Raw genomic sequence first — 27,612 nt, 5'->3', positions numbered from 1 at the left:
ATATTAAAACAAGGAAAAATCTTTTTTTTAACACAGCACGGATAATTCTTTCTGTAAGAGCCTCATTAAATTGCTTCTGGGGATTGAGATATTACAGGTAAGGCTGTCAGTCACTTTTCTAGGAATGTTTAACGAATATGACTGGGGACCGTGCCCAGGATTAAGTCAGTGGAGTATGGAGTTGCTTTGGGTTATTGGAAGAGTTTGTATTTGCCTCAAGTTGACCACAATCCTGTTTTTAAAATGCATGTGGGAGGGCAATATCTTTGCACCTCTGCACTTGAGCTGATGATTTCAGCCTTTGAGGCCTGTTTTGTCAAGCCTGTATCCTGGCTGCTCAGAATGCCCTTGCATTTCTCTGCTGTGGTCCATTGTTATCAATCCATAGTTTTTTTTTTTTTTTTTTTTTTTTTTTTTTTTTGTGGTTTTTGGGTCACACCCGGCAGTGCTCAGGGGTTACTCCTGGCTCCATGCTCAGAAATTGCTCCTGGCATGCACGGGGGACCATATGGGACGCCGGGATTCGAACCGATGACCTTCTGCATGAAAGGCAAACGCCTTACCTCCATGCTATCTCTCCGGCCCCAATCAATCCATAGTTTTAAAAAAAAATGGACTTTAGCTTTTTGGGTTCATGCATAGCTGTGCTCAGGCACCACCCTAGGGGTGCTAAGGGGACCATGTGCAATGCCAGGGATTGAGTTGGGGTCAGTTGCTTGCAAGGTAGGCAATCCCCCTGTAGTATCTCTTCAGCTTTTTACTTGATTTTTGCTCTCTCGTCTGCTTTTCCAGTTGCTAAGTAGGAAATACACTCACTGACATGTTTCCAGACCTTTTCAAATTAGAGAAATGAAAAATTTCATTCCTTGGCCCGTGAATGATAGCACTGCAGGTAGGGCATTTGCCTTGCATACACCTAACTCAGGCTCTATCCCTGGCATCCCATATGGTCCCCTGAGCCTGTCAGGAGTAATTTCTGAGCACAGAGCCAGGAGTAACCCCTGAGTGTCAATGGGCTATCACCCCACCCCCAATTTCTTTTCTTTCCTGCTTCAACATATTTTCCTCTTTTATTTTCTGCATAAATTCTTTTTCTAAAAAAAAAATTTTTTTCCTTGGCCATACCTGTGGGTGCTTAGGGCTTACTCATGGCCCTTTACTCCTAGTATTACTCCTTGTGTTTCTGAGAGACTAATATATGATGCCAGGGACCAAAACTGTATTGGCTTCATACTAAGCAAGTACCTTAACCCCTGTACTCTCTCTCTCTCTCTGGTCCCTCTTTTCAAAGTTCTAGGTAGGACTTTTTTTTTTTTAGCTTAAATCATGGAGCCATCTTGTTCCTTTGAAAAGAAATCTCTTCAAAGAGAAGGAAAATGTCTGCTTTGGAGGCCAGCTGTGGGGAGGGGAAGGGAAACTGGAACATGGTGTACTAGTGAACGGATGAATGGGTATCGGAACATTGTGCGTCTCAAACGCAATCATGAACAACTTTGTAACTGTGTAACTATGTATGTCATGGTCATTCAATTTTAGAAAATGGTTAAAATAAATAAAAATAGGGGCCAGAGCAGTGGCGCAAGCAGTAAGGCATCTTCCTTGCCTGGGCATGTGGTACCCCAAGCTGGGAACAATTTCTGAGCGCATAGCCAGGAGTAGAAAACCCTGAGCATCACCGGGTGTGGCCCCAAAACCAAAAATAGATAAATAAATAGAAATAGGTAAATACTGCCAGTAAAATGAAAAACAGGACAGAATGAAAAACTATAGTGGTTATTTTGACTTCTATTCAGTATTTAACATTTTCATGTCAATAAAACATATATTTATGTTTAGGTTTTTTAATATTTTAATAAAAATTAAAATTAAATGAACGAAATCTCCTCTGAGGCTGTAGAGATAACTGAGAGACTAGGGTAATTGCCTTGTCTGGGATCAGTTTTGGTCAAATCCAAGGCACCATATGGTATCCTCACCACCCCTGGGAGAAAGCACTCCCCCTCAGTAGTACTATTGGGTTTGGAACGTCTGCCTTCCCATACTGGGGGTAGTAGGACTAAACTTTATAACTGTTGATAATCTCTTCTTTTTATTGGGCAGCACACCAGGGGGTCACAGTGCCAGGGATTCAATTAGGGTTGGATAGATGCAAGGCAAATGCTTTGACCTATCTTTCCTCTCTTCCAGTCTCTTAGGTAGCTTTCTTTTCAGTCATAGTAGTTTTTCATTAAAAGACCTCTTATTGTTTGAGATAATTATGATTAGTTATACTTTTCTGCTGTGTGTTTCAAATCCTTCACCTAATTGCCATATCTTCTTTTTTTCAGCCCGCCATTGTCAAAACCTTGTTTGAAAAGTTGCCAGAATTCTTTTTTGAAAGGTAAGTTTAGTCACTCAACTACTCAGTCCCCTGCTGTCCTTGATTTCTCTCTCTCTGAAAATCTCCTCTGAAACATTTTTCTGTAGAGAACAATGCAAGATTGTTAAGTGACTGAAGTACTGTTTTGTCTTTCTTTGAAATTCTGTCTGTTACTATGATTATATTCTTTTGTTTCTTTTTTGGTTTTTGTTTGTTTTTGGTCTACTTCCAGTGCTCAGAGATTATTCTGACTTTATGCTCCGGGATCACTCCTGGCAGTACTTGGGGGACTATAATGGTGTGCTGGGGATTGAACCCAGGTTGGCCACAAGCAAGGCAAGCACCTACCTACTGTATTCTCTCTCCAGACAATATACTTAAAAATACTCGAAACGCATAATAGTAATTTTCTCCAAAGAGTTGATCAGTTGATTTGATTCAACTTTATTCGATATCATTGTTTTTTGTTACTATTTTATTTATTTTTGTTTTGGGGGGGAAGGGCGACACCTAGTGGTGGTGCTCAGGGCTTACTCCTGGCTCTGCACTCAGTGATCACTTTCTGGAGGACTCCGTAGAACCATATGTGATTTTGGGAATCAAACCCTGTTGGCTGCATGCAAGGCAAGGGCCTTACTCATTGTGTTATTGCTTCATCCTGTTAATTGATTTTCCAGTTTTATTTATTTTGCTTTTTTGATCCAGTCATGCTTAATTTTGCTCAGGGATCATCCTAGCTGTGCTAGCTAGGAGTGTGATGCGCTAGCTATCAAGCCCAGGCCTTTCACTTGCAAAGCATGTACAGTAGCCTAGGCTTCTGTTTCTTAATCTTTTGTAGTGTGTGCTACTTTTTTTTTACATGTAGGAGTGGGGGACTGGAGCACATGCTCTGTGGGAGGCCCAGGTTCAGTTCCCAGCACCAGATGGTCTCCTGGCAGTTGCCCTGGCACCCTCAGCCCCAAAGAATTGCTGTAACAATGGTTGTCAGAGTTTTGTGTGTGTGTTTTTAATCTTAAAATGCTTATCTTTCACATGATAGCTGGTCTTCAGTAAGAAGTGAAAATAACTGGGGGGAAGGGGACTCGGACAATGTCGGAGGAAAATGTCCACTCAGGAGGCGGAAAGTGGTACAGTTATTCATGAAACTATACTAGTGATATGGTGGCTAAAAAAATAGGGTCCTACCATAGATGCAGGATTGGGGGGATGGGAGAGAAACTGGGCACACTGATGGACAGAAGAAGATACTGGTGTAGGGACTGGTGTTGGAATATTGTATATTTGAAAATCATCAATAGCTTTGTAAATCACAATGCCTCAGTTACATTGGACTACTCATTTTTGTTTTTGTTTTGTTTTATTTTTATTTTTTATTGGCCACACCCAGCGGTGCTCAGAGGTTACTCCTGGTCTCCGCTCAGAAATGACCCCTGGCAGACTCGGGTACTATATGGGATGCCGGGGATCTTCAGGTCTGTCTCAGGTCTGTCCTGGACTGGCCGCATGCAAGGCAAACACTCTACTACTTGTGCTATTGCTCTGGCCCCTTATTCATTTTTGTAGTTTAATTATATTATTCATATTACTTTCTAGTATAGTGGATAACACACTTGTCTTGTACTCAGCCAACCTGGCTTTGATCCGAAGCACCATGTAAACTCCCCTGAGACCCCCCAGGAATGATCCTGAGCTCAGCCAGCAGTAAACCCTGAGCCAAAAACAAAACCAAAAACAAACCAAACCAAAAAAAAAGACCATATCTCTTTCTAAGCCCTCCTATTCACCACTAAGAGATTAGTATGTCATCTTCTCAATATGAACATAGCATAGGGTATTTGTGCTGCCTGCATGTAACATAGTTTGTAGTACCTAGTAATAAGCATTCTGGAAATGTGAATTGAGGGACAGAAGTGCTCAGTGCAGAGGAATGCTTGTGATGTGAGACAGAGGACTGAGATTCTTGTCCTCCTGTTTCAGCAACAGCAGTGATGGAATCAGCATGCCTCAACTCATCATCAGTCAGCTAAAATGGCTTGATCGAGTTGTGGATGGCAAGGTAGGTTTTTCTACATTTTTTTATCCATTTATTTTCACTTTTTTTGGTTTGTTTTGGCTTTCTTGAGCAACACCCAGCAGTGTTAATTCCCATGCCTGCATTCAGGGGTCACTCCTGGTGGTGCTCGGGTGACCATATGGGATGCCGGTGCTCGAACCTGGGTCAGCGCATGCAAGACAAACGCCCTATCCACTGTGCTATTGGCTAGCACAGGCCTTATTGGCTCTCTGCTGCCCGTCCCACTCTCCCATCTCCTTCCACTCTGATGACTTGATTTTGACATCCGGTTTTCTTTTTATAAATGTATGTAGTTTTGAGATTTTTTTTAGTTAAACACCATGCTTCGTACTTTAGTTTTTTTCACAGATATTGAATTATTATCATACAAGGTATAACAGCCTTCACTAGTGTGCATTTCCCACCACAATGTCCAGTTTACCTCTCACCCTCCCTGATAACCTCTCCCTCCTACCCCTGCAATCCCCCACCTGCCTCTGGAGCAGGCATTTTATTTTATATTCTCTCTCTTTTTTTTTGTTTGATTTTTGGGCCATACCCATTGGTGCTCAGAGGTTACTCCTCGCTCTGTGCTCAGAAAGAGCTCCTGGCAGGCTCGAGGGACCATATGGGAAGCTGGTAATTGAACCCAGGTTCGTCTCAGGTCAGCCATGTACAAAACAAACACCCTACCACTGTGCTATTGCTCTGGCCTCTATAACTATTTGTGACCAATATATGCTCCATTTTGAAAATAGGAGTTGGGGTCAGGGGCATGGGTCAAGGGCTAGCACACAAACTTTCCATGCTGGAGCTGTGGTTTATTTTCCTACATCACTGCCAGGTGTCACCCAGAAAGCAAACAAAAAAGCTGAAGTTACAGTATATTGGGTAAGGCATGTGGCTGACTTCGGTTTCATCTCTAGCACCCACTAGAGTCCCTCAAGTCTACCAGGAGTGATCTCTGGTAAGTTATTTTACTAAGTCTAAGAAATAAACCCTGAGCACTGCTGCATGTGGCTTGAGATAACAATACTCAGGGGCCGGAGCAGTGGCGCAAGTGGTAAGGCATCTGCTTTGCCCACACTAGCCTAGGATGGACTGTGGTTCGATCCCCCAGCATCCCATATGGTCCCCCAATCCGAGAGTGATTTCTAAGCGTATAGCCAGGAGTAACCCCTGAGCATCACCCAGTGTGCCCCTTGCCCAAAAAAGATAACAATACTCAAATGCAAATAAAATTGGAATTGTCAGACGTATTCCTTCAAATTGAGATATTAAATGAAATAGAATATAGCATAGCCATCTCTTCCATAATTTAACACTCTTACTTTTCCTTTTTCTCTTAAATTATTTCCTGGGTAAATTTAATATGTGAACTAAATTCAATGTGTAGCCATCATATCGTATAGAAGATAATCTCAGTTCAAGAGTAGGAAGCCTTGGAACTTGAGCAGATCGCTCACTTGTCTTGCATGCTGCTGACTTGCGTTTGGTTCCTGTTATTTTACATTGTCCCCTAGACCCACTAGGATTGATCCCTAGGTTTAGAATCAGGAACACCTTACACACAACACACAGATGGTCTTTACATCAGGGCACCATGCCCGTTTGGACAGCAGGTGGGTCTGGGCAGCTCTAACTGGTGCTTCTGAGCAACCATACCAGGCTTTGGGCTCTCAGTTTCAGGCTCTGCCCTCAGTGTAGGTACCTGGATGTTTGAAGCACTGTAGGGAGGCCTGAGGATTCCAGGGAGAACACAGGGTCTGGCCCACAGAAACTGTGAGCCTAGGCCGGAGAGATAGCATGGAGATAAGGCATTTGCCTTGCATGCAGAAGGATGGTGCTTCGAATCGCAGCATCCCAGATGGTCCCCCGAGCCTGCCAGGTTCGATTTCTGAGCGTAGAGCCAGGAGTAACCCCTGAGCGCTGCCCGGTGTGACCCAAAACTCCCCCTCCCCCCCAAAAAAAAAAAGAATCAGGAACACCTGAACATCATCAGGTGTGACCCCAAAGCAAAATTTTTTTTTGTTTTTTGATTCATACCCGGCATCACTGAGGGGTTACTCCTGGCTCTGCTCAGAACTTGCTTCTGGAAGACTCGGGGTCCATATGGGATGCTGGGGATTGAACCCTGGTCCGACCCAGGTTGGCTGCATGCAAGGCATATGCCCTACTACTGCACTATTGCTCTGCCCCCCCCAACAAATTTACAAGAAAAAAAATAGGAAATATTTTTTGTTTGTTTGTTTTTTGTTTTTGTTTTTGTTTTTGTTTTTTGGGTCACACCTGGTGACGTTCAGGAGTTACTCAGAAATCACTCCTGGCTTGGGAATCGTATGGGATGCTGGGGATTGAACCCAGGTCCGTTTTGGGTCAGCTGCGTGAAAGGCAAACGCCCTACCGCTGCGCCACCGCTCTGGCCCCAAAAAGTAGGAAATCTTTTCTAACCAACAGCTGCAGTTCTAATCCCGTCTTTTGTGGTAGGATCTCACCACCAAGATCATGCAGTTGATCAACATTGCTCCAGAACACCTGCAGCATGACCTGATCACCAGCCTGCCCGAGATCCTCGGGGATTCCCAGCATGCGGATGTTGGGAAGGAACTGAGGTGAGTTCTGACTGGGCTTGGTGCTGTCCTAGCACGGCTCCACCTCGGGAGCTGTGTTTTTCAGCGGGAAATGAGATGTGTTTCTGTGTTCCTCTCCACGGAAGAACATCTGCCTTTCCATGAATTGGGGTTCCACATATTTGCTTTCTTTTAGATCACGATTTCCCAGGGGGTGCTAGAATGAAAACTGTAGTTATCCTTATCCTTGGCCTCCTTTTTCCGAAGTCTTGATCTGCCTCATGTTTGCTCCATAATATACTTTCTCACAGTGACCTTCTGTCAGAAAATACTCTGCTCACTCTTCCAATCCTGGATGTTCTCTCCAGCCTCCAACTGGACCCAGTGCTCCTGACTAAGGTAGGAAGGACACTGCTCTCCTAACACAGAGCATTTTCACCAGTGAGTACCTTCCTGTGTGTGTAATGAACACGTCATTTTGAAAGCATGTTGAATGGCAGTTGATATTCTTGATCATTTCAGTTGTCACACTGTAATTGATTTTTTTTGGTTTTTGGGTCACACCCAGCAGCGCTCAGGGGTTACTCCTGGCTCTCTGCTCAGAAATAGCTCCTGGCAGGCTCAAGGGACCATATGGGACGCCTGGATTTGAACCACCGACCTTCTGCATGAGAGGCAAATGCCTTACCTCTGTGCTATCTCTCCGGCCTCTTGTTTTTGTTTTTATTGCTTTCTCATTGGTCACAGTACTCTAGGATCACAAAACTATGACTTAATACTGTTCTATGCATAGAGGACTTATTGGACCCACCAAATTTCAGTGTCATTGCACCACCAGAAACCCTCCTCCTCCCACACCCCTTATTTTCCTCTGATGACCACTAGAGTTTTCTCCACTGTGAAAAAGTTATTGTTATCTTTTTTTTTATCTTTCTGTATTGAGTTCATGAATTATTCTTTTTTTTTTTTCCCAATATTTATCTTTTTGGTTTTGGGGCCCCACCCATCAATGCTCAAGGGTTATTTCTAGCTCTACCTTAAGAAATTACTCCTAGCATGCTTAGGGGACTATATTTGATGCTGTGAATCAAATCCAGGTTAGCTGCCTGAAAGGCAAGTGCCCTACCCACTGTACTGTCTCTCCAGTCTTGCACAGTATTATATTTTGGATCTCCCAATAGTTCTTGCTGCTGAGGGGTGGGGACCACTCCTGGCGATACTTGGGTAGCCACTTAAGACCATTTCAGACACTTGGCCAGAAGTTTAATGCTATGGCTGAATGCAGTGTATTGCCCAGATCCATTGGAATTGGGAGCAGCAAGACTACCAGGTGATACTTGGAATAAGCAGTGTTTTTTTAGTGGAATTGCTTATTAGAGATTGCTCCCCATAAGAATGACAATTTTTTATGCTTTATGTTGTGGAAAAATTTAATTTTTAAGTGTAAGTCAGTAACACATTTATCAGCTGTTATGCATTTTTTGTTTGTTTGTTTGTTTGTTTTTTTGGTCACACCTGCTCTCAGGGGTTACTCCTGGCCCTGTTCTCAGAAATTGATCCTGGCAGGCATGGGGGACCATATGGAATGCTGCGAATCGAACCACTGTTCATCCTGGATTGGCTGCGTGCAAGGCAAATGCCCTACTGCTATGCTGTCTTTTCAGCCCCATTTATCAGCTGTATTTTTGAGGAAGCTGTGATGTTACTGATTGAAAGTTTATGACATTGAGGAAAAACATGAAAGTTTTCTTTTTCAAATTTCAAATAAATCAATGAGAGAAGGGCTGGAGCAATGGGGCAAGCGGTAGGGCATTTGTCTTGCACGCGCTAACCTAGGACAGACTACAGTTCAATCCCCTGATGTCCCATATGGTCCCCAAGCCAGGAGCGTCACCAGGTGTGGCCCAAAAACAAACAATGAGAGAAATATTTTTAATTAAATTTTAAAAACCGAGGGGGGCATACTTAGTGTCCGCTCCCAACCTAGTTGTTTTTGGTTTTATGTCACTTTAGAATGCATCCATAATATAATGATTTTTAAGGCTTTTGTGTGATTTTTTCTTAGGGTTCGCAAATTGGTTATGAGTAAGCTGTCGTGTATAAAACTGGAAGATTTACCTGTGATAATCAAGTTTATTCTTCAGTCTGTAACACCCACAGATGCCCTTGAGGTACGTATTATTTCAAACGGAAACTGATCCCACTCAAGAATAAATAGGGAATGGCATTGGTGCTTTGGGAGGTTTCAGCAATTGTTCTAGTTGCTTTTCCCCTTCCTTGGAGTAGGACATCAAATTCAGGCAAATGCCTTCCCACTAAGCCACATCACTGGCTCCAAATCAGCAGTGAATAAAAGAACAAACAGAGATGAGGTAGAGTCAAGGTACATTATTAGTAAATGGATTCATGTTGCTATTTGTTTCCATGTTAGGCCTGTTTTGGGGTGGGGTTTGGGGGTCAATGCTCAGGGATCACTCCTGATCACTCCTGGTGATGTTTAGGGAACCATTAATGATGTTGGAGATCAAACCAGGTTAGCTGTGTACTATTGCTCAAGAACCATCCAAATTAAGGTTTTTTTTTTTGTTTGTTTGTTTGTTTGTTTTTGGGCCACATCAGCGGTGCCTAGCAGTTACTGCTGAATCTGCACTCAGAAATCACTACTGGCAGGCTCAGGAGACCTGGGTCCATCCAGGGTCAACAGCGTGCAAGGCAAACGTCCAACCACTATGCTATCACTCTGGCCACCAAATGAGTTGTGGGCTTATTTTTTTGTTTGTCTGTTTGATTTTGTTTTTGGGTCATACCCAGTGGCGCTCAGGGGTTACTCCTGGCTGCGCACTCAGAAATCGCTCCTGGCAGGCTCAGGAGACCATCTGGGATGCCGAGGATCAAACCTGAGTCTGCGCTGGGTCAGCAGCTACAAGGCAAATGTCCTACTGCTGTGCTGTCACTCCGAACCCCAAATTAGTTTCTAATACTTATTAATTGCACTGATCAACTGCTACCCGGAGCATGAAAAATCTTCTAGTAAGACTTAACATTCTGGGGCCGGGCGGTGGCGCTGGAGGTAAGGTGCCTGCCTTGCCTGCGCTAGCCTAGGACGGACCGCGGTTCGATCCCCCGGCGTCCCATATGGTCCCCCAAGAAGCCAGGAGCAACTTCTGAGCGCATAGCCAGGAGTAACCCCTGAGCGTCACAGGGTGTGGCCCAAAAACCAAAAAAAAAAAAAAAAAAAAAAAAAAAAAAAAAAAAAAAAAAGACTTAACATTCTAAATAAACTAGAGGTTAAATTTGTTGTTTTAATGAAATATTGCAAATAAAAATGGGGAGGGGGGGGGGTTTGGGCCAAACCTGGCGGCACTCGGGTTCTCCTGACAGACTCAGGGGACCATACGGGATGCTGGAAATCGAACCAAGGTCAGGCACATGCAAGGCAAATGTGCCATTGCTCCGGCCCAAAGTATTTGGGATTTAAGTTTTAAAAGGAATGACCAACTGGACTTGCATTACTTTTCATTTTGTTTCATTTTGGGCCATTTCCCACTGTGCTTGGGAGTCACTTCTGGCAATGCTGGGAGACCACTTGGTGATTGAGATCAAAGCAGTGTGCCAGTTAAAAGGCAAGCACCTTGATCCCTGCACTCTCTCTTTTGTCAAAAGTACCTATTTTTATTAGTTCTTATAGCAACATCTTATCTTCATTTAATCCTAACGTGAGTTTCAGGAGCTTGCTATGGTTCTTGGATTGAAAAATTGAACTGTCTCTATCCACTGAGAATGAGCAGAACACAGGTGAATGTCTCTTTTTCCCCTAGGTCATTTCTGAGCTTCGGGATAAGTTGGATTTGGGGCATTTTATTTTGCCATCTCAACTGCTGACTTCCCAATTCAAATCGAAGTCTAGAGGACTCGCAGGGTATGTTCTCAGCAGTTACCACCTTTTTTTCTCAAACATTCATCCTAAGGACAGTATCCCTCAATATAGCATCACTACAAACAATGCCAGTACATTAATGTACCATCCTATATATATATATAAAAATATATATATAAATATATATATATATATATATATTTTTGGCGGGACACTAAACCTCTGTGCTTGCTTACTCTTGGCTCTGTGCTCAGGAATCACTTGTTTTTAAATTATTATTATTATTATTATTATTATTATTTATTTATTTATTTTTTTGTTTTTTTTTGGGCCACACCCGGCTGTGCCTCAGGGGTTATTCCTGGCTGTCTGCTCAGAAATAGCTCCTGGCAGGCACGGGGGACCATATGGGACACCGGGATTTGAACCAGCCACCTTTGGTCCTGGATCGGCTGCTTGCAAGGCAAACACCGTTGTGCTATTTCTCCGGGCCCAATTCTTATTACTCCTGGCTCTACACTCAGAAGTCGTCCCTGGCAGGCACGGGGGACCAAATGGGATGCTGGGATTCGAACCACGGTCCTTCTGCATGAAAGGCACATGCCTTACCTCCATGTAATCTCTCTTGTCCCTAATTTTATTATTTATTATTATTATTATTATTATTTTGGTTTTTGGGTCACACAGCAGTGCTCAGGGGTTATTCCTGGTTCTATGCTGAGAAATTGCCCCTGGCAGACTCAGGGGACCATAGGGGATGCCGGGATTCGAACCACTGTACTTCTTCATGCAAGGCAAACGTCCTGTCTCCATGCTATCTCTCTGGCCCCAGGAATCACTTTTGTTGGTGTCTTGGAGAGTATGCATTGTAGAAGGACCATCATGGGATCAGCCCTGTGCAAAAAAGCACCTTACCCAATTTATTATCTCTCTGGTTCCTACTCTACAGCTTTTGAAAATTGGTGTGTTGTATATATTCTGTAAGGTGTTTAGATAAATCCAATCTAGGACCAAAGGTGGTTGGTTCGAATCCCGGTGTCCCATATGGTCCCCCGTACCTGCCAGGAGCTATTTCTGAGCAGACAGCCAGGAGTAACCCCTGAGCAATGCCGGGTGTGACCCAAAAACCAAAAAAAAAAAAAAAAATTAGAAAGATCCAAAAGCCATTCAACAAAAATGTATTATTGGGTTGCCACACCTGTCGATGTCCCAGTTCTGTACTACTCCGGAATCACTCCTGGTAGAGCTCAGGAGACCAAATGATATTCCAGCAATCGAACCCAGGTCATGCAAGTCAGGCACTTCTCCACTCCAGCCCCTTTAGAGCCTTTTTAAAAAGCAGCTAACGAGCCAGAACAATAGCACAGTGGTAGGGTGTTTGACTTGCATGCAGCCAACACAGGACAGACAGTAGTTCAAATCCTGACATCCCATATGGTCCCCTGAGCCTACCAGGAGCTACTTCAGAGCGCAAGGTGATGCGTAACCCCTGAGCGCCATCGAGTGGGACCCCAAAACAGAACAAAACAAAACAAAAAAAGCAGCAAACAGTGTCACGGAAAAAATATGGCCATATATATAGCCTGGTATGTTACCGGAATATATAAAGATGGACTTGGGAGAAGAGCAGACAGTACCGAAGGTAGGGCACTTGCTGATCCAGGTTTGGTCTCCTGCATCTGAAGGGTTTTCCTGAACCCACCAGTAGTGTTCTCTGAGTTTAGAACCCAGTAATTCCTGAGCACTAGCAGATGTACCTTCTCTCTCCCCAGACCAAAAGAAAAATGACATGGGTCAGGTAGGGCATTTGCCCAGGTTCAATCCCCAGCACCCCATATAGTCACCTGAGCTCACCAGGTGTGGCCCCAAAACAAAACAAACAAAAAAGATGGACATTTATAAAGCTGTATGTTGTATTGGCCACAGTCTCCTCGAGTCAGGGCTAGTTGTGCCTTCTCTAGAAGCTGTATCACTGGATGATGTCCCTGTCGGACTTTGAGTGCCTTTCCTGTAGCTAAGCTTTTCTTCCTGGAGACCCCAGGTATAGTCATTGCGACTCACTGTTTGTCTTGCTTTATTTAGGGTGAAGAGATTCTATCTCAAGTTTCCCAGAGCACAGCAGAGGAGAGCGAGGAGGATGCATCATCCCAAATCTCCAAGAGCAAAACTGCAGAGGTACCTGCCAACATGCCCTTCAACATTGAAGTGTTACTGCTTGTACTCTGTTGGTTACTTCTCTTGTACTTTTTGGTTTTGGTTTCAGCTTTGTCTTGTTTTGTTTTGCTTTGTTTTGTGGGCCACGCCCAGTGATGCACGGGGTTATTCCTGGCTCTGCGCTCAGGAATCCTTCCTGGCCTGGGGGACCATATGGGACACCCGGGGATTGAACCTGGTGGGACTGATGGGACAACAGGGCACAATGGGACAACATCCCATTCAGGGTGTTGAGTATCAAACTCACCCTACTCTGTCTATTATTTCTTTAGTCCCTTGTTAATTATTCAGTGGCTCAAGTTCAAAGATGCGTTTTAAGTATCAATTACTTTATTTAAAGGCTATGTATCAATTAATTGTCATAGTTTGTCATAATATATTTGTTTCTAGGTGTGAGCAAAATTATTATAAAGAAGGAAAATAGGGTCGGAGAGATAGCACAGCAGTAGGGTGTTTGCCTTGCATGCAGAAGGACAGTGGTTCTAATCCTGGTATCCCATATGGTTTCCCAAGCCTGCCGGGAGGCGATTTCTGAGCATAGAGCCAGGATGAACCCCTGAGCGCTGCTGGGTGTGACCCAAAAACCAAAAGAAAAAAAAGAAAGAAAATAGGATGGGAGGGGAGAAGGAAAATAAAAGAAAGGAGTTAGTAACAAGAAAATTAGAAAATTACTGTATCTCGGGGCCAGAGAGATAGCATGGAGGTAGGGCGTTTGCCTTGCATGCAGAAGGACAGTGGTTCGAATCCCTGCATTCCATAGCCCATATGGTCCCCTGAGCCTGCCAGGAGCGATTTCTGAGCAGAGAGCCAGAGTAACCCCTGAGCACTGCCGGGTGTGACCTGAAAACCAAAAGAGAAATGAAAGGAAAATTACCATATCTCCCAATGAGGTCATTAAGTCATTGTCAGAAGGTTTAAGTTCTTTTTTTTTTTTTTTTTTTTTTTTTGTGGTTTTTTGGGTCACACCCGGCAGTGCTCAGGGGTTATTCCTGGCTCCAGGCTCAGAAATTGCTCCTGGCAGGCAGGGGGGGGGGGGGACCATATGGGACACCAGGATTTGAACCTATGACCTCCTGCATGAAAGGCAAACACCTTACCTCCATGCTATCTCTCTGGCCCCAGAAGGTTTAAGTTCTTACTACTAGTTGATTATTCTCTTCCTTTTTTTTTTTTTTTTTTTTGCTTCTTATTCTGTTGATTGTTGGCTTTTTGTTTTGTTTTTGAGGGGTGCTCACTGTGGCACATAGGAGTTACTCCTGGCTTTGTACTCAGAAATCACTCCTGGCGGATTCAGGGCCATTTTGGATGCAAGGGATCCAACCCTGGTTGGTGACATGCAAAGCAAATGCTCTACCCACTGTGCTATTGCTCCAGCTCCTAGAGTTCTTTCTGAACACTAGGTGGCTTCAAATACACATTGGTGGGCCAGAAAGATAGCATGGAGGTAGAGCATTTGCCTTGCATGCAGAAGAATGGTGGTTCAAATCCTGACATCCCGTAGGGTCCCCTAATCCTGCCAGGAGTAGTAACCCCTGAGTGATGCCAAGTGTGACCCAAAAACAAAAACAAATAAACACAAAAGAACTTTCTTGTGCATGTCCAAGTGTGCTATGTAGTAATTTTGCTCCAAAAGAAATTTATATGGCTCAACTTTTTTTTTTAAAGTAGTTTATTGATTGATAGGTTGGTTTTTTGGGACTCACCTGGTGATACTCAGGGGTTACTCCTGGCTATGTGCTCAGAAATCACTCCTGGGGCCTAGAGAAATAGCATGGAGGCAAGGCGTTTGCCTTGCATGCAGAAGGATGGTGGTTTGAATCCCGGCATCCCATATGATCCCTTGGGCCTGCCAGGAGTGATTTCTGAGCATAGAGCCAGGAGTAACCTCTGCGCGCTGCCAGGTTTGACCCAAAAATCAAAAAAAAAAAAAAAAAAAAAGTCCCTCCTGGCTTGGGGGACCATATGGGGCGCCAGGGGATTGTCCTGTTAACGTGTGCAAGGCAAATGCCCTACTGCTTGCGCCACTGCTCCAGCCCCCCTCTTTGAGTCTTTAAAGAAAAATTTATGTTGGGCCTGAGAGGTGGCACATGCATGTAGGCATTTGCTTGCACAGAGCCAACTCTGGTTAGCCTTCGGTTCCCACCAGGAGTGATTCCTGAGCACTGGGCTAGGAGTTAAGCTGTAAACACAGCTGACTGTGTTTTCAAAACCAATGATTGTTTTTATCCCTTAGGATGATGAAGATGAAGCGAGTGCCGAAGAAAACGAGCCAAGTAGTGATGACAGTGACGATGACTGAACACACACACCCACGAACACAACATGGAGGCCTCCTAGTACCTACCCTTGGGATGGTGATGGTGATGAGGAAAGTACCAGAGAAGAGAAACCAAGTAGGGATGACAGCGACAACTCTTGATTTAATAGACACTCTCTCTCTCTCACTCAGTCTCACTCACACACTCTCTTACTGTCACTCAGTCCTCCCAGTCCCTTTCAGTGCGAGTTCATAGCCTGTGTCCTTGTGTTCGCTGCTACTAACTGTCCTTCCCTTTTCGAAGGAAGCATCTTATTTTGGTGTTACTGAGGGTTTGTATTAAATCATGTGAAGTGCTGCGTACTTCTCCCTTTCTTAGGAGAAATGACTTATACTGTCCTTATCGTGGGGTATCATTTCGATTTAAGTGAGTTTCTAAAGTCATAGTGAAATGCAACTGACCCTGGCTCAGATTCCATTTTGGCTTTCCGTCGGTGCACCTTGACCAGTCAGCATTCTTGGACCTGTAAGCTAATTGCTAGTTTTGAAATTCTGCTTTCTTTCTTCTTTTTTTTTTTTTTTTTTTGGTTTTTGGTTTTTGGGCCACACCCATTTGATGCTCAGGGGTTACTCCTGACTATGAGCTCAGAAATCGCCCCTGGCTTGGGGAGACCATATGGGACGCCGGGGGATCGAACCGTGGTCCGTCCTACGCTAGCGCTTGTAAGGCAGACACCTTACCTCTAGCGCCACCTTCCCGGCCCCATGCTTTCTTTCTTCTAATGCTGTACTAGTTTCACAAATAAATCATTTGAAGCTCTAGCTACTTCTTGTTGTTTTATTTTTCCCTCCAAATTGCCTCATTATTCTAGTTTTAAATGACACTGATTTGTGATTCATGCAAAGAAATTAAGAAACTGGTGCTCATATATAAGTTCTGCTATGAAAGGTCTATTTAGGGCCAGAGAAATAGCATGGAGGTAAGGCCTTTGCCTTGCATGCAGAAGGTTGGTGGTTCAAATCCCGGCATCTCACACGGTCCCCGAGCCTGCCAGGAGCGATTTCTGAGCGTAGAGCCAGGAATGACCCCCGAGCGCTGCTGGGTGTGACCCAAAAACCAAAAAAAGGGGGGGGCTTGCCTCGCATGAGCCTGACCTGGTTTTGATCCCAGGCATGCCATATGGTCCGAGACCCCATCGGGAGTAAGTATGGACCACCCCCCCCCCACACATACCTCTCAATTTTTTTTTTGTTTGGGGCCCACACCCTTTTGTTTTGGGGCTATTCCTGCTTCTCATCAGTTGTGGGAGTGTGTTGTTCTTGGAGGTGCCAAGGGGCCATTAGTACTAGGGATCAAAACTCGGGGCTGGACAATACATACTGCACTTGGTTTGCATGCAGCCAGTCCAGTTCCAAGCTCTGGTGCCAAAGCTCACTGCCAGGTACGCATGACTCTGACAAAGAAGGGTTTTTCCAGAGGTCGAGTTTAATAGGGAAAAGACAAAGTAGAGAAGCCACAAGTCTTACAGCCAACCCCTTGGCGGGGGGGGGGGGGGGGAGAGAGAGAGAGAGAGAGAGAGAGAGAGAGAGAGAGAGAGAGAGAGAGAGAGAGAGAGAGAGAGAGAGAGAAAAGAGAAAAGAGAAAAGAGAAAAGAGAAAAGGATAAGAGAAAGAGAAAGTGGGGAGGGGGGCAGTCAGAGAGGACCAGAGGAAAGAGAAAGGCAGGAAGAACAACAGGGCAAGAAAAATAGTCCAGCCAACCATTTTTCCAGTACTTGGGCAGCCAGCTTTCAGGAGTTTTAGGGGTTACTCCTGGCTCTGCACTCAGAATCTCTCCAGGCTCGGGGGAACATCAGCAGGTGTGCCCCCCCAAAAAAAAGAAAAACTGGCAGGACAGAATAGTGATTCCAAACACCTTCTGACATTCCCTGGTTGGTGCTTGATAGTCCGAGGACTCAGTGGATAGTACAGTGGGAGGGAGGGAAGGAAAAAAGGAAGGAGGGGGAGGAAGGAAGGAGGGGGAGGGAGGGAGGGAGGGAAGCAGGAGGACGGAAGCAAGGAAGAAAAGGAAGGAGGGAGAAAGGAAAATTAGGCCAGGGTTGTACATTAAATGCCAGGCCTGAATTTCAACTAACTGTGGGTAAGGGGGCGCCGGATAAGAGGTGGCTCACTGACCCCAAGGTTCTGCTCTAGAAGTTCCCACCCACCTCTAGAGGACAAAGCCTCAGCTGTCTAAGTTCTAGTGGCCCCAGTAGGGGACCTCTGTTTCTCTGGCTAACACTGCATCCAAAGCCCCACCCCTTGCAGGCTGGAGGGAGGACAGCTGGAAGGACCTTCCCCTTGCATGTCCCTAGCCTGGATTGATTCCTGACACCCCAGATAGTCTCCCAAGCACCGAGCCGGGCAATGTGTAATTCCCCAAATTGAAAACGTGACGAACACGTTTGATCCCCAGCACTGATTTTTGGGGGTTTTTTGGGTCACACCCTGCAGTGCTCAGGGATTACTCTTAGCTCTCCACTCAGAAATGGCTCCCACAGCTCAGGGGGGTGTCGAGGTTCGAACCACCATCCTTTTGCATGCAAGACAAATGCCCTACCTCCATCCTATCTCTCCAGCCCCTATTTACTCATTTTAATAGTCACACTGGTCCCAAAGAAATGTACCCTTTTGCAGACAGGTCCTGGGGAAGTCAAAATAATAAAAATAAAAATTTTTAAGGCACTTGTAGTTATTCAGAGCTGAACTTGAGACATGCAGTGTTCCAGCATCGATCATATCACTCAGTGTGAACTTTCACTAGTGTTCCCAGGTTCCATCCCCTCCCACTTATTGGTTGCATATTTTTCTTTTTTTGGTGAGGGGTTTGGGGTCACACCCTGCAGCACTCAAGGGTTACTCCCGGTTCTAGGCTCAGAAATCACTCCTGGTGGGCTCAGGGGGCCATATGGGATGCTGGGGTTCAATGCATTCAAGGCAACTGCTTTATGTCCATGTTATCTCTCTGGCCCTGGTTGTATATTTCTTTTTTTTTTTTTTTTTTTTTTGGTTTTTGGGCCACACCGGTAACGCTCAGGGGTTACTCCTGGCTATGTGCTCAGAAGTTGCTCCTGGCTTGGGGGACCATATGGGACGCCGGGGATCAAACTGTGGTCCGTCCAAGGCTAGCGCAGGCAAGGCAGGCACCTTACCTCTTGCGCCACCGCCCGGCCCGGATTTAGGTTTTTGAGGGGATTCTGGTCCCTCAAGAATCCTCAAGTAAGTTCAGAGAAATGTGAAAGTAGCTTCCAAGAAATGCAGAAAGCTGTAGAGTTGGAGAAAGCTTGGTCCTCCTGAGTGCCTAGGTTGCTGGGGGGGTGGGGGGGCTTGTTCGGGAGCAGGCTGCTTTGCGACCAAGGAAATAAATAGCAGGAGGCTTACGGACTTAAGCGAGCAGACTTTTAAATAAACAAAAATGATGTACAGAAGTAATAATTTTTTTAAATTGAAAAAAGAATAACTAAGCAATTGTAAAAGAGTGGCTGTTTGCATAAGTGCATCACCGGAAAAAGTATAGAAAAAAAAATTTTTTTAACCTAACACAGGGTGTTCAAAAGCAGAAACAGATTTAAAGGAATCAACTACAAGCTCCAGAGTAGAATAAAATCTACAGCGTCCAAGATGACCAATTCCGAGTAAGTATTCCCTTGGAAAAGCAGAAGTCGAGTATGGAATTCTAAGATTCAGGACCTAATGGGCCATGGGGAGCTCCCGGGGCAATCACAAAGCCCGAAAGTAATTCGGAGGCAGAGATCCTTAGATGAGATGCTCACAAGGCTGCGTAGCTGGTGAGAAGAAACACATTTTCCATTCCAGTCCAGCTTTCGCAGAAGAAAGCCCATCTTTGGAGGCAGTGAATTAGGCCCCTTTTTCGAAGGAGGAGGCACACACACACCTGCACAATGGGCGCCAAAGTGAAGAAGATCCATAAGTACTAGAATTCAATCCAAGATGAGTTTTAGTCCAGTCAGAAGTTCATTTGCCTCATCACCTTCAGCATCCCAAGGGTAGGTACTAGGAGGCCTCCATGTTGTGTTCTTGGGTGTGTGTGTGTGTGTGTGTGTGTGTGTGTGTGTGTGTGTGTGTGTGTGCTAGGAGGCCTCCATGTTGTGTTCGTGGGTGTGTGTGTGTGTGTGTGTGTGTGTGTGCTAGGAGGCCTCCATGTTGTGTTCGTGGGTGTGTGTGTGTGTGTGTGCTAGGAGGCCTCCATGTTGTGTTCGTGGGTGTGTGTGTGTGTGTTCGTGTGTGTGTGTGTGTGTGTGTGTGTGTGGTCTAATCAGGCATCTTCTGCACTGGCTTCATCATTTTCATCAGCCTAAGGGGTAAAAACAATGAGTTATTGGTCTTGAAAACAGTCAGCTGTTTACAGCTTAACTCCTAGCCCAGTGCTCAGGAAGCTGCTTGTGATGCAAATGCGTTCCCACTGTGCTCTCTCTCGGGCCCCTGATCTTTTCAATTCATCACCCCTGGCAGGGCTTAGGGGGAGCATCCCAGTGCAAGAATGGATGTCTCTGGGACCCAAACTGGAGCTTGCAGCACAAGCTAGTCACGACTCGCCAGACCCAAGGGCTTTTCATCTACTTAAAATTGCTCTCGGGGGCCCGGAGAGATAGCACAGCGGCGTTTGCCTCGCAAGCAGCCGATCCAGGACCAAAGGTGGTTGGTTCGAACCCCGGTGTCCCATAGGGTCCCCCGTGCCTGCCAGGAGCTATTTCTGAGCAGACAGCCAGGAGGAACCCCTGAGCACCGCCGGGTGTGGCCCAAAAACCAAAAAAAAAAAAAAACAAACTTGTCCTCGGAAAACCAGGGAGAGCGGGCGGCAGGCGTTTGCCTTGCATGCAGAAGGACGGTGTTTGAATCCCGGCATCTCATAGGTTCCCCCCTAGAAGGCCAGGGGCGATTTGTGCGCAGAGACCAGGTGGAACCCCTGAGCGTCCCCAGGCGTGGCCCAATGGGGAATCGCAGCTACTTACCCATTGTTTCTGGGGGCTGGCGGGGTCCTCTCTGCAGGGACTAATGTGGGGTTCAAGCGAGGATGAACTTCGGGGTTCAACGGAAGAGGGGCTTTGGGATTCAAGTTGGGGGGCGGGCTCCAATTGAGCGAGCCCCTGGGCCAAGGCGCCGCGTCCCCGGCCTCGGCCGAATTCAAGTGGGGGGGCGGGCTCCAATTGAGCGAGCCTCTGGGCCAAGGCGCCGCGTCCCCGGCCGCGTCCCCGGCCGCGTCCCCTTCCGCGATTCCCTGGAAGGAAGACAAGCTAGTCTAGTAACAAAGAAACTTTCCCAGACTCAGGGGGCTTGGTCCGGAGAGAAAGCCTGGCGGGAAGGCGTTTGCCTTGCATGCAGAAGGACGGTGTTCGAATCCGCCATCCCATAGGGACCTTCCCTCCCCTCCCGCAGCAGGCCAGGGGCGACCTGTGAGGGACCAGGAGGAACCCCTGAGCGCGCCCGAGTGGCCCAAAAGCAAATGACTGCTTACCGCCTTGGGCCCTTTCCTGGGCTTCAGGCCGCAAAGGGGACCTTTCTCTGGGCTGTCCCGTCGCCTCCCGCCCGTGCAGACGCCTGAAGCCATGTTCAGTCCTCCTTGTGGCAAATCTCGAAGCCGTTATCGCAGCTTCAGCGATGGCCAGTGCATGAGATCTTACTATCTCCTCCGGATAGCATGGGAGGGCAGCCACCCGCTGGTCGAAATAGTCATCTATTTGACAGATCGTTGCCATCATCAACCTAGAGCAGTCCTGCTCCTGGTGGCGCCTGTCTTTGCGGGAGAAGCAGCCCAAAACCCAAAATCAGAAAGAATATCCAGGTGGCTGACTAAGGAATCCCGCGCTCGAACCCCGCGTCACAGACGGCCGCCGCTGCCTAACAGAAACCATGTTTCCCCGTGTTGGTGGGCAGAAGAGAGGGGAGGCCGCTCTGGGCCCAGCCGGTACCAAAGCCCCTCTGGTCTGGCAGAGCCCACCCCGAAGGTGGCAGGTTGAAGGTGGCAGGTTGAGCGCAGAGATGCACATAGCAGTCGAGGCCTTTCCAGGACGCAGCCAGCCCACCTCAGTCCCCAGCATGCAGGTCTCCCCACATGGCCTACACAGCCCTATCTCCCTTCCAGCTCTTCAGCAGGCTCACCCACGAGGACAACCACGAGGACGACCACGAGGACGACCACGAGGACGACCACGAGGACGACCACGAGGAGGACGTGCAGCAGCGTCGTCTTCCATGTCCAGGCCTTTCCCTGAACTCCAATTTCGTCTTTTAAATCCCCCCCCCATCCCAGGTGTGGGCAGTTCTGATCATTCATTCAGGTGGGATCAGTTCAGGTGGGGAGGGGTTACAGGCCCATTTTGACATGTAACACGATCCTATGTAGCCTGAATTGGGGGACCGGGGTAGGGACGGCTGGGGCCCTCGGGGACACTCGACCAACTCCCTAAATCCTCCAGGACAATCGCCTGTCACCGCACACATCCCCTTGGGCCCAAGTCAGGGGCTAATTTACCCTTGGCCTCCCACCTGGGCTCTGTCTCTTTCTCCCCTTGAGCAGGCTCTGGGTTTGTTTGTTTTGGGGTTTCACTGGGCACAAACAATGACACTCACCCTCCTTTCTCACGGGGGTAGGTGCCTCGAGCATGGGCCGTGGCCTTTTTGTTCTCAGTCTTCAGCGGGCTGGGGCTGGGGTAGAGCTGCGAACCTGTCGCCACCACCGAGGTCACTGTCTCCACCTGTTTTTCGTCCTCCTCCTTCATCTGTCTTCCCTTGCTGTGGCCCAAAAACCAAAAAAAAAAAAAAAAAAAAAAAAGAAAAAGAAAAAGAAAAACAATTGTTCTGGGTGGGGTGCTTCCTTCCAAGCAGCCTACCCTAAGGTGGTTGGCTCGAATCCTGCATCCCATATGGTCCCCCAAACCAGGAGCGATTTCTTAGCTCTTAGCCAGGAGGAACCCCTGAGCGTCACCGGGTAGGACCCCAAAATAAGAAAAACAACTGATGCAGGTCTCGCAGCACATAGTAGTGAAGCCATAGGGAGGACAGACCGGCAACCAACTTCCTCCAAGAGTCCTCCGGCTCCTTCCCACAAGCGAGGCCTTTTTTTGCAAGCAATGACTATTCTGAACACACTTCCCGGGCTGGGCTGGAGAGATCATGGGACATCAGGAAAAGTGCTTGTCCTGCACACAACAGACCTGCATTTGAAACTAGCAGGGTCCCCAGGCATTCCCTCTGGTCCTTCACCCCAACCCCAATATCACCCCAACCCCAGTACCACCCGGGGTGAAACCAGTGAGCAAAAGGCTTCTGGGGAAAAACCTGCCAAAGAGCACTTTCTCCCCAGGGAAGATCCTGAAATAATCATTTATGTCCTAGCTTAAAAATCATCATCTAACTTTCTCTACTTTAGATTAAAGTCCAAATCACACTTCATTTTTTTTCAAAGTACAATTTAGGAGAAGGAAAAGTTTGCCTCAACAGCCTGGGTTTCGTGTTTTAAGGACTAGTTAACTGTCAGCCAGCTCCAACCAGTGGCATGGAAAAAGGGGGCACGGGAAAAAATGCCTTTTCAAGCCATCCGAGCTGGCTCCCAGGGCCAGGGGAGCTTGTCTTCATTCTTTCTCAGTAAAGGCGCACAACAAGGCACCACGTGGCGAGCGGACGGGCGGGCTGTCCAGCTCTTGGGGACATGGGCCAGACCGGAGGCGCATGCACCCGTGGGTGGTGGACCGGGAAAGCACGCACATCGATCGTGGACACAGGAACCACACACACAGAAAGCAGGGCCAGGAGCGCTCCAAGCCTTGGGGCCCATCCTCACGCCCGGCCAGTGGGCCTAGAGAACTTGGAGAGCCTGGAGCGGGCATGTCACATAGGCCAGGGGGGACACACAGAGGGCAAGGCTTGGGGGCCCCCGACTCACCTCATCCTTGTGGTGCTGGCAGAAGTCGAGGCGCTCAGGGAAGACAGCCAGGCCCGCCGCCTAGACCTGCAGGATGGCCTTCTGCTCGCACAAGGGGCAAGTGTAGCTTGACGGTGTTTTTATGTTACTGATCCGACCCTAATCAAGCATTGGGCCCTACCTTAGGGTGTGACCCGGTATTGTGCTCCCACCCTAGGGTGGTACCTGATTCTGGAGTCAGGCAAATGCCTTATCTCCACGTCATCTCTCCAACCCCACCAGGAGTGATTTCTGAGTATAGAGCACAGAACCAGTAGTAACACCCACCAAGCACTGCTGGGTGTGGTCCAAAAACTAAAAAAAGAATTTCATTTTGTGGGGGCAAAATGATAGTACAGCAAGAAAGGCGCACGTGCGCGCACACACACAACAGTGCATGCGCTGACCAGGATTCTATCGCTGTCACCATCATATATGGTCCCCAAGCCAGCCAGGAGTAATTCCTTGAACTCTGCCGGGTGTGACCTCCCCAAGAGAAAAAAATTGTTTTGCTTTTTGTATCACACCCGGCAGTGCTCAGGGGATACTCCTAGCTCTATGCTCAGAAATTGCTCCTGGTAGGTTCAGGGGACCATATGGGATGCCGGGATTTGAACCACCAACATTCTGCATGAGAGGCAGAATGGAGGCCTTACCTCCATGCTATCTCTGCGGCCCCAAAGAAAAAATCTCATCTCAGGAAGGCAGCTTATTTCTAGCAGTTTCCTGTTGTGTATGTAAATATTTTGGGGGATTACTATGTTGCTCACCCTAATCTGTGCCCTACCCTAGGGTGTGACCTGGCATTCTGCCCCCTCCCTAGGGTAGGACCTGATTCTGCTTCCACCATTGGTTGGTATCTGATCCCACCATTGGGTGGGACCTGACTCTGGAGTATAAGAGCAAGGGTCTGTGGAAGGCTGAGCCCTGTCAGGAGTGATTCCTAAGCCTTGTACCTCCAGTTTGTAACATACACACACACACACACACACACACGCACACACACACACACACACACACACACGCGCTGACTAGGGTTCTATCTCCATCACCATCACATGGTTCCCCAAGCCAGCCAGGAGTAAGTCCTGAGCACAGACTAACCATTGAACACTGCCGGTTCTGACACCATCCCCCAAAAAAATTCCTTCTCAGAGAGGCAGATTGTCTCTGGCAGTTTTCACAGCCTGTTCCCACATCTGAGCTGTCAGCGCTATGCCTGTCAAACCAGAGGGCAGGCATGGTCCAGGTGTGTCCACTGCCATGGAAATGGCCAGCTTCCCTGGAGGAAGTGGGTAAGTCACCAAGTCTGGGGCCAGAGAACAGATGCAGACATAATCCCTGTGCACAGAACCTGGAATAACCGTAGAGCACTTTGGGTATGGCTCAACCCTTCCTACCCTCCCCGCAAGAGCCACAAAATCTGGCCTGGGCCTCTGATTCTTCTTGTCTATGCCACAAGAATTGCTGCAATGGGGCTAGACCGATAGCACAGCAGTAGGGATTTTGCCTTGCACATGGCTGACCCAGTTTTGATCCCCAGCATCCTATATGTTCCTCCCCAAGCCTGCCAGGAGTAATTTCTGAGTGCAGAACCAAGAGTAACCTCTAAGTGCCACTGAGCATGACCAAATAAACAAAACAAAATAGAACAAAAAACAATTCCCAAAGAGTTTCTCTCTCTGTCTCTGTGTTCTCTTTTTGTTTTTTTGGGCCATATTCTTCATGCGTAGGTGTGACTTATGACTCTGCACTCAGGAATTACTCCTGGTGGGTTCAGGGAAACTTATGGGATGCCTGGGATCAAACCTGGGTAGGCCATGTGCAAAGCATGCTGGCTCTCGTTCTCTCTCTTTATCTCTCTTTTGTTCTTTTTTGGGGGGTGTGGGGCCACACTGGCAGCATTTAGGGGTTACTCCTGAGCTCTGAAACCATGCCTGATGGGGCCAGAGTGATAACACAACAGCAGGGCATTATTTTGTGCTTTTTTTGGCCACACCCGGCAGTGCTCAAGGGTTACTCCTGGATCCATACTCAGAAATTGCTCCTGGCAGGCACGGGGGACCATATGGGATGCCAGGATTCGAACCGATGACCTTCTGCATGAAAGGCAAATGCCTTATCTCCATGCTATCTCTCCGGTGCCAGCAGCAGGGCCTTTGTCTTGCCTGAGGCTGGCCCGGAATCAACCCTGGTTTGATCTCCCCATCCTATATGGTCTCCCAAGCCTGCCACGAGTGATTTCAGAGCACAGAGCACAGAGCCAGGAGTAACCCCTGCGCACCGCTGGGTGTGGCCAAAAAAAAAAAAAATACCCTATGGGACCATAGGGTATGCTGGAGATGAAACCCATGTTGACTGTGTGCAAAGCAAATGTCTTACCTGCTGTGCTATTGCTCCAGCTCTTCTTTTTGTCTTTTAAAATGTTTTATTGGGGGAGCATAACGACAGTGCAACAGTAGGGCATTTGCCTTGCAAGTGGCCAAGCCAGGACCAATGGTGGTTCGAATCCCGGCATCCCGTATGGTCTCCCGAGCCTGCCTGGAGTGATTTCTAAACACAGTGCTAGAGGTAACCTCTGAGCGCTGCTGGGTGCCCCTCACAAAAAAGTCCCTCATCTGCCCTTCACTCAGTGTCTCTAAATGAAAATATTTTCCCCTTTTGCATCACCACTCCCTTCTTCTTTCACAGATAAATTATATAATATGCTCTCTTTACTACATGCGCATCATTAATATTGACATGTATAAGACGTGTTTTTTTTTTTGTATAGGTTTGGTGGTGTAGGTCACAGATTTGCAAGGGATTGAGTTCAGGTTTCAGATTGTCAAGTGTATGTTTGTGGGGGGCCAGAGATCTAGTACAGTGGTTTAAGTCTTTGTCTTTTATACAGCCTACCTTGATGGGATTTCTGAGCACTGCCAAGAGTGAACTCTGTGCACAGAGCTGGGAGAAATCCTGAGCACTGATGGATGTGCCCCTCAAAGACACACACACACAAACACAAATTGAATATGCTTTTGGTCTGGAGAAAGAGTTCAAGAGGCTACTGCAGGTTTTGCCTGCAAGATGCTCAGGTTCCATCCCCTCACTCCAAGGTCCTCCCAAGCACTGCCAGAGGCCATCCTGCAGCACCAGGCATGGCCCCAAATCAAAATCAAATAAAGTAGAATACATAGGTTGGAGCAGCAGTAGAGTGGGCAAAGCATTTGGCTGCATGTGGCTAACCAGTGTTTGGTCCCCAGCAACACATATCATCCCCCAAGTGCAGCTAGGTGTGATCCCTGAGCACAGAAAAGGAAGCCCTAAACACCACTAGATGTGGCCCCAAAACAAACAAACAAAAATAAACAAGTGATTTTCCAATTAGATACACGTGTGTGTGTGTGTGTGTGTGTGTGTGTGTGTGTGTGTGTTCCCATATTTGCTTTTCTGGTGTCATCTGACATTCTCTACCTGATCATTTCCCGGTGCTGTTCCTGAGTCCACAGGTTGTCCTTGATATCTGTAGCACAGTTCTCCATGTGTCAAGAAGGTCAGCACTGATAGCATATCTTTCTTACAGAGTTCAGGGGCCACCAAGGGGGCCTGCACCCAGAAATTCTCCAGGCCTCTTGATGGTCCTTTTCTTTCCTTCCTGGAAACCAGCCCAGCCTAACGATTGCCTCTGGTCTGGACTATTTCTAGCTTAACCCCAGCAGCTCCCCAGGTCTTCTGTGTCTTTCTAGACCCTGAAATTTTGGAACGTTCTATTTTAATAAAACGTTCTGTTTTATTTCCTCACCGGCTCAAGAATGCCCCTCGGGTCCGGAGAGATAGCATGGAGGTAAGGCGTTTGCCTTTCATGCAGAAGGAAGTGGTTCAAATTCCGGCATCCCATATGGTCCCCTGTGCCTGCCAGGGGCGATTTCTGAGCATAGAGCCAGGAGTAACCCCTGAGCATTGCCGGGTGTGAACCAAAAAAAAAAAAAAAAAAAAACCAAAAAAAAAATTTAGAACAGGTTTAGATTTACAGGATTATTGTGAAGCTAATAGACAGCCAGCACACAGTACACAGTCCCCTTTAATTTAATGGGGTGTATTTCTCACAATGAATGAACCAGTAATGTTACAATTTTAGTAAGAAAATACAAAGCTCTATTCAGTATTCTGCAGTCTTAATGTTTGTTTTTTTCCTTCCTGTTCCTGCGTCCTGGCTCCTTTTGTTTGTGACAATTTTCTAGACTCCTTGTTCTTCTGATTTTGACAGCTGTGTGGATTACAAGTTAGATCTTTTCTAGTTTTTTGCACCATTGGATGGGTGTGGAAGGATGTATTTGGGC

The 27,612-nt window shown here is 47.0% G+C and overlaps 1 protein-coding gene across 1 annotated transcript in view; it reads left to right on the top strand.

Moving 5' to 3' along the window:
* Positions 1–27,612, top strand: part of FANCD2 (FA complementation group D2) — a 1,230,368-nt gene that overhangs the window by 982,877 nt on the left and 219,879 nt on the right. Inside the window, exon 44 of the mRNA XM_049766247.1 lies at positions 12,942–13,034. Coding sequence (XP_049622204.1) covers positions 12,942–13,034 — 93 coding nt within the window. The remainder of the gene's footprint in view (positions 1–12,941; positions 13,035–27,612) is intronic.

Source organism: Suncus etruscus, chromosome 20 (genome assembly GCF_024139225.1).
Source record: "Suncus etruscus isolate mSunEtr1 chromosome 20, mSunEtr1.pri.cur, whole genome shotgun sequence".
Lineage (NCBI taxonomy): Eukaryota > Metazoa > Chordata > Mammalia > Eulipotyphla > Soricidae > Suncus > Suncus etruscus.
This window is presented reverse-complemented; position numbering and strand designations above follow the sequence as displayed.